General features: G+C 38.4%; 1 protein-coding gene across 1 annotated transcript in view; it reads left to right on the top strand.

The window, feature by feature from the left end:
- The first annotated feature begins 1,299 nt into the window (after positions 1-1,299).
- LOC122132992 (carbonic anhydrase 2-like) overlaps positions 1,300-5,000 on the top strand; it is a 7,481-nt gene continuing 3,780 nt past the window's right edge. Inside the window, exons 1-4 of the mRNA XM_042708141.1 lie at positions 1,300-1,404; positions 2,716-2,855; positions 3,116-3,154; positions 3,527-3,706. Coding sequence (XP_042564075.1) covers positions 2,774-2,855; positions 3,116-3,154; positions 3,527-3,706 — 301 coding nt within the window. The 5' untranslated portion in view covers positions 1,300-1,404; positions 2,716-2,773. The remainder of the gene's footprint in view (positions 1,405-2,715; positions 2,856-3,115; positions 3,155-3,526; positions 3,707-5,000) is intronic.

Below are 5,000 nucleotides of genomic sequence, written 5' to 3'. Positions count from 1 at the left end.
GCTGTCTTTTCATCACTTCTAATTTAGGCTTTATTTTCCATTATGTCGTTTCTTGGCCTGTTCAAAATTGTGTGTGTGTGTGTGTGAGAGAGAGAGAGAGAGAGAGAGAGAGAGAGAGAGAGAGAGAGAGAGAGAGAGATAGGGAGCGAGAGAAAGAGAAAGAGTGTGACACCGTGTTCGTTGGATCATTGCTGATTTACAGCTAACTTGACTCGGTCGAGGAGTACCATCGTGTTGTCAATGGGCCAGAAAAAAAGCTTTGGACACAGTGCCACCTTCTGGTCATAATATAGTACTGCTGAGAATCGCCAGGCTTGTATTGGTCTGAATAACAGGCTACTGATGCGCAAAGGGAGGGACGTCCACAGTAGGGCCCCCATCTGTACACCAAATATACTGCGTAGGCTAGCAGTGGCACAGGGCTGGTTGCAAGTTTAAATTAGTAGCATATTGAAGGCAGTAATGAATATGAAGTGGAATTAGCGGAAGCAAATGTAAAGTAATCGAAAAAACGTCGAAATGTAGCCTATTAAAATACGCAAAAGAAACCAATGTAGTTTGATTGAACTTTCTAGACGGACCCTAACTTCAGTGAGTTAGCATGTGATTCCTGGTCTGGATTTGGCAGATGTGGAGCTGGCCACAGCACAATGATGCAGCAGCAAACTGATTTTGATCTGTGCACCATCCTTAGAGAGGCAGTGGGCATGTACCAAAACATTCACAATATTATTTAAGTTCTACTGATGATGCCATGTCGACTGCTTTAGCGGAAACATCATTCAGCTGTTTGGGATGTTAAAAGACAAACCCAGGAACAGTATGATAGAGACACGATAGACCCTTGATTCCAGGGTACTATCTGGCCAAAATGGGCAAAGCCATTGATATGGTTATATTAAACACGATTGTAATTACCCTGATAACAAAAGTCCAGTAAACCATTCTCGGCCCACTCACTGGAGTCAAAGCTGGCGGTCCGCTAGCCTTTTTGCCCATCGGTTTTCAGTCATACTACTGGCGAGTTACGAGTTACTTCACATTAACATTTAACCTTAACATTTTTATAAATGTTATGAGTGCGTAACATAAGTCTTTAATTGAAGTCATTTTTCACGTTGTAGCCTTTTGTTAAGTTCTTAATATCCAAGCCCCTAAAGGTGATAGTGGTAGGCTGGCTACCAGAAATGGCATACCACCTGTGGAGGTTGATTATAACTTATTTGTTTTCTGTTTTTATTTCTAAAGCGTGACCAATGATTGTTGTGCAATGCAATCTAGAATCTTAGGACATGACGACCCTATAACAGTTTTGTTACTAAGAAACAGTTGGATGTGGCTATAACCTTAATATAGCCTACACATACGACGGATATATTATCTATATACGATCTACAAATACAGGTACAATTCACATATGATTTTGTCTAACCGGTAGCTTATTAGTAGCCTACTTGAAACCCAGGCATTCCATAAACCAAAAAAGTTAACGTTAAGCTAGGTTAATGTAGGATACGTTCGATGGCTTCAGCGGTGAGTAATGAATGTATGATAACGAATTGTTGTCATTAACAAATGTTGTCACTTTTCAAGTAAGGATGTTGTCTGTTTGACATGATTGCACATAATTAATACAGTTAAGTCTTAAAATGTAAGGATAACTTATCCACAACAGATGTATCGATAAGAAGGGTTATAACTTTCTTTCTACCGTGAGAAAAGTATAGTTACCATAGTTACCCATACATTTAAGTGTGATATAAACATATATTAATCTTACGCATAGGCTATACATAGGGTAACAGAAAACAATAGTGCCAAGCTTGCCAGAAAGCCAAACTAATAGATTAGTGATCCAGCTAAAACTTAGAGACGTGCTGATTCCCCTCCCGATGCTGAAGTTTTTCACTCGTTTTTTTATTTTATCAACGACACAACGATATAAACCGATCATCTGCTGCAGTACAAAAATAAAGTTTAAGCTAATTCACCTCATGCTAGCTAGCCACTGTGCGAGACTAACCTTTTACCAAACCATTTAAATCAGCTGTAGCTGATATTCATTTGCGGCGGCACCATGGCAACCAATTGAGTTATTTTTAAATAATGCAGCTTGTGTCAGTAGTTCTGGCCGGTCTAAAAAAAAAATTACGTCCGCCTGACCAAGCAAGACTATGAAAACTCCTTTATAGCCTACTATACTATATATTATCCTTTATCCTTTATATATACCTGACAAACAACATATGAATTAATAATACAAACAAATATTCCATAGAGAACATTGGAGAACTATGACTGTGTTAAAAAAAAACTTCATTTCGATGTAAAACATTTAGTGTTGGGTGATTGCAGGAAGATAGGTGCCAGTCTTCAGGTGGATTTCTGTTTGCTGAAGTCATTCATTGTGGCATTGTGTTCGTTGAGTCCTAATCTGTTCAATTCTGCAGACCTGTGAAAACACAAAAGCAATATCCAAATCAAAAGGATAGATGTATGAAAGACAGTAAAGGAGTAGTAATAGATAACATATCACAGATCTGAGAAAGACTTAGAGGCTAGTTTGAAGCAGAACACCTACATTGAGATCAGATTGAGCCAGGGTAGCTACATCTGGAACATTCCTAAAAGAGATATCTTAACTTGCCTATTCAAACACTTTATCTAGCTTTCAAACCAAAGTGACACTCAGCCTTACTCCATTTTATGTTATAGGATCTCTTTTGGTATTCCCATAACTGGATTGTTGATAACTTCACTGCATTCAAAAAGGATGGATAATACAGCTGTGAGTAAATTGGCCTTGTCAACGATACTTTTGTCACTGGTGTTAACAAAAGTATCATCTCTCCCTGGTAGGTCCATTTTTATATTATGTAACAGGAATAAATGTAATTTTTAGTGCTGTCAATCGATTCAACTAAAATTATCTAATGAATCGCACAATTTGCTGTGATTAACGATTGAACGAAGACGTGGAGAAGAGGAGTTAGAAAGAGGAGTTTTGACAGCACTAGTCATTTTAATAGCTTGCTTATAATTATATATGATGATGCTCTGACAACTTGCCACAATTTGTAAACTTTTAAACATGGACGTCTCTCCCATCTTTTAGTATCATCCGCTGACTACTGTTACACTGAAAAGTGGTGTGGTAAGGGCCCTATTTCTATCAGTTTGTTTGCTGTGTGAAATACAGCTGCATTGGAAAAATATAAGTTGAAAATAACCTCTTTGTGAGGTATTTAGAGTGATTATAGATTAGTATATACATAATAAAATGATCAGTCTTTGTGAAGTATTTAGAGTGATTATAGATTAGCATAAACATTATAAAATGATCAGTCTTTGTGAGGTATTTAGAGTAATAATAGATTAGTATGGCTGCACAAATAGCGTTAGGATGTCCTTCTGTAGGTGCACCATAAACTCAAACCACAAAGGCACTTTAGACTTTTTTAGTATTTTGCAATTGTATCATTTACTGTTGTTTTGTTGTTGTTATTGTTTTATTTGTTTTGTCTAGGTCCTGAACTTTGGTATGACACATTTGAAGGGTGCGCACAAACTTTTGCATTGCAACAGTCCCCGGTAGACTTGAACCCTGTGTATATGATTAGAAATATGTCCATGGCACCGCTTAAGTTAGAGGGCTATGACAAACTGCAGTCAGGTTCCTGGTCTGTGATCAACATCAGAGACACTGGTAAGCACTACGATGTCATAGGCATCTTTGTTAGTTGTAGAAATCCAGTATGGCCAAGTTTTATTTTTTATTTAAGATGTATTTTTGGGCTTTTTATGCCTTTATTTGGAAAGTGAAGTGTATGACAGGAAGCGAGGCAGAGAAGAGCTGGGGAGAGGACTGGGAAATGACATCAGGCCAGACTTGAACCTGTGTCCCCGCGGGCAATGTAGCCTGTAGATGAGGGGACTTATTGGCTTGCGCCACCATGCCAGTCATGTTGTTGCTCTATCCTGCTGTTTAGGTTCTGTGGCTGGCCAGTCATGTTGTTGCTCTATCCTGCTGTTTAGGTTCTGTGGCTGGCCAGTCATGTTGTTGTGTTTAGCGCTTGTGGGGTACAGACAGTGCATGTTGTACTGTGAAGGAGTGTCTTTACAGACATGCAGCACGTGTTGCAGCTGTCTCCAGCCAATTGTGTCTTGTTGTTGTATCCTGCCGCTAAGAATCTATGGTTGGGCAGTTGTTATTGGTTAGGTTAGTTTGCTGGGTATGAGTAATAGCATGCTACGTGTAAAGTGTAAACAAAAACAGGCCTGGTGCCAGCAGGTCTGGTTAAAAGTTTATTGAAGGCAAATATTTATGTCCATTTTGGTGATAATGTTATGCAGTGTACAACAGAACTGAGTACACCCCTGTGCAATATAAATGTCAAATGATACTCCACAATGAAGTAGAGTATTTTCCTCTCATGAACAATTAAAAAACAAATACTTTAGAAAGACTGTTTATAATACAGGCCTCAAAGTAGAAACTCAATACCACAAAGGTAAATACACCTGTGAACGCTGACACAAGTTATAAAACCTGTGATCACTGACACAACAGTGATCATTGAAACAACATTGAGTCCACCTGTGATTTCCAATGAGCCTAATTGCAGAGAGAGCAGTATAAATGTGTAGGGCTCTGGGAGTGGGATGCTATGGGCTGCTTGAGTGCAGAAGGTGTTGAATGTCTCTCCAGAAGTCTGCAGAACACTGGTATCCTACATGCTAAGGAGGATTGAGTGTGTCTACAAAAAAAAATTAAGTATTAAAGGTTTGAATATTAGTAACAAAAGGTGTACTGACATTTGTTGCATTGAGTTCTTACTGTATTTTTAATATAGTACATCTAGATTTTACATAAGAGCAAACAGCCTACTGTTCAACTTAGAAGTAATGCAATTGCTGTAAGTTATACAATTTTGAATCATTAGACATTTAAAGCAGCGATACGGAGTTCTGTTCTAAAACGAGTACGCTAACTACCTAAA

The sequence above is a fragment of the Clupea harengus genome, chromosome 7 (genome assembly GCF_900700415.2).
Source record: "Clupea harengus chromosome 7, Ch_v2.0.2, whole genome shotgun sequence".
Lineage (NCBI taxonomy): Eukaryota > Metazoa > Chordata > Actinopteri > Clupeiformes > Clupeidae > Clupea > Clupea harengus.
This window is presented reverse-complemented; position numbering and strand designations above follow the sequence as displayed.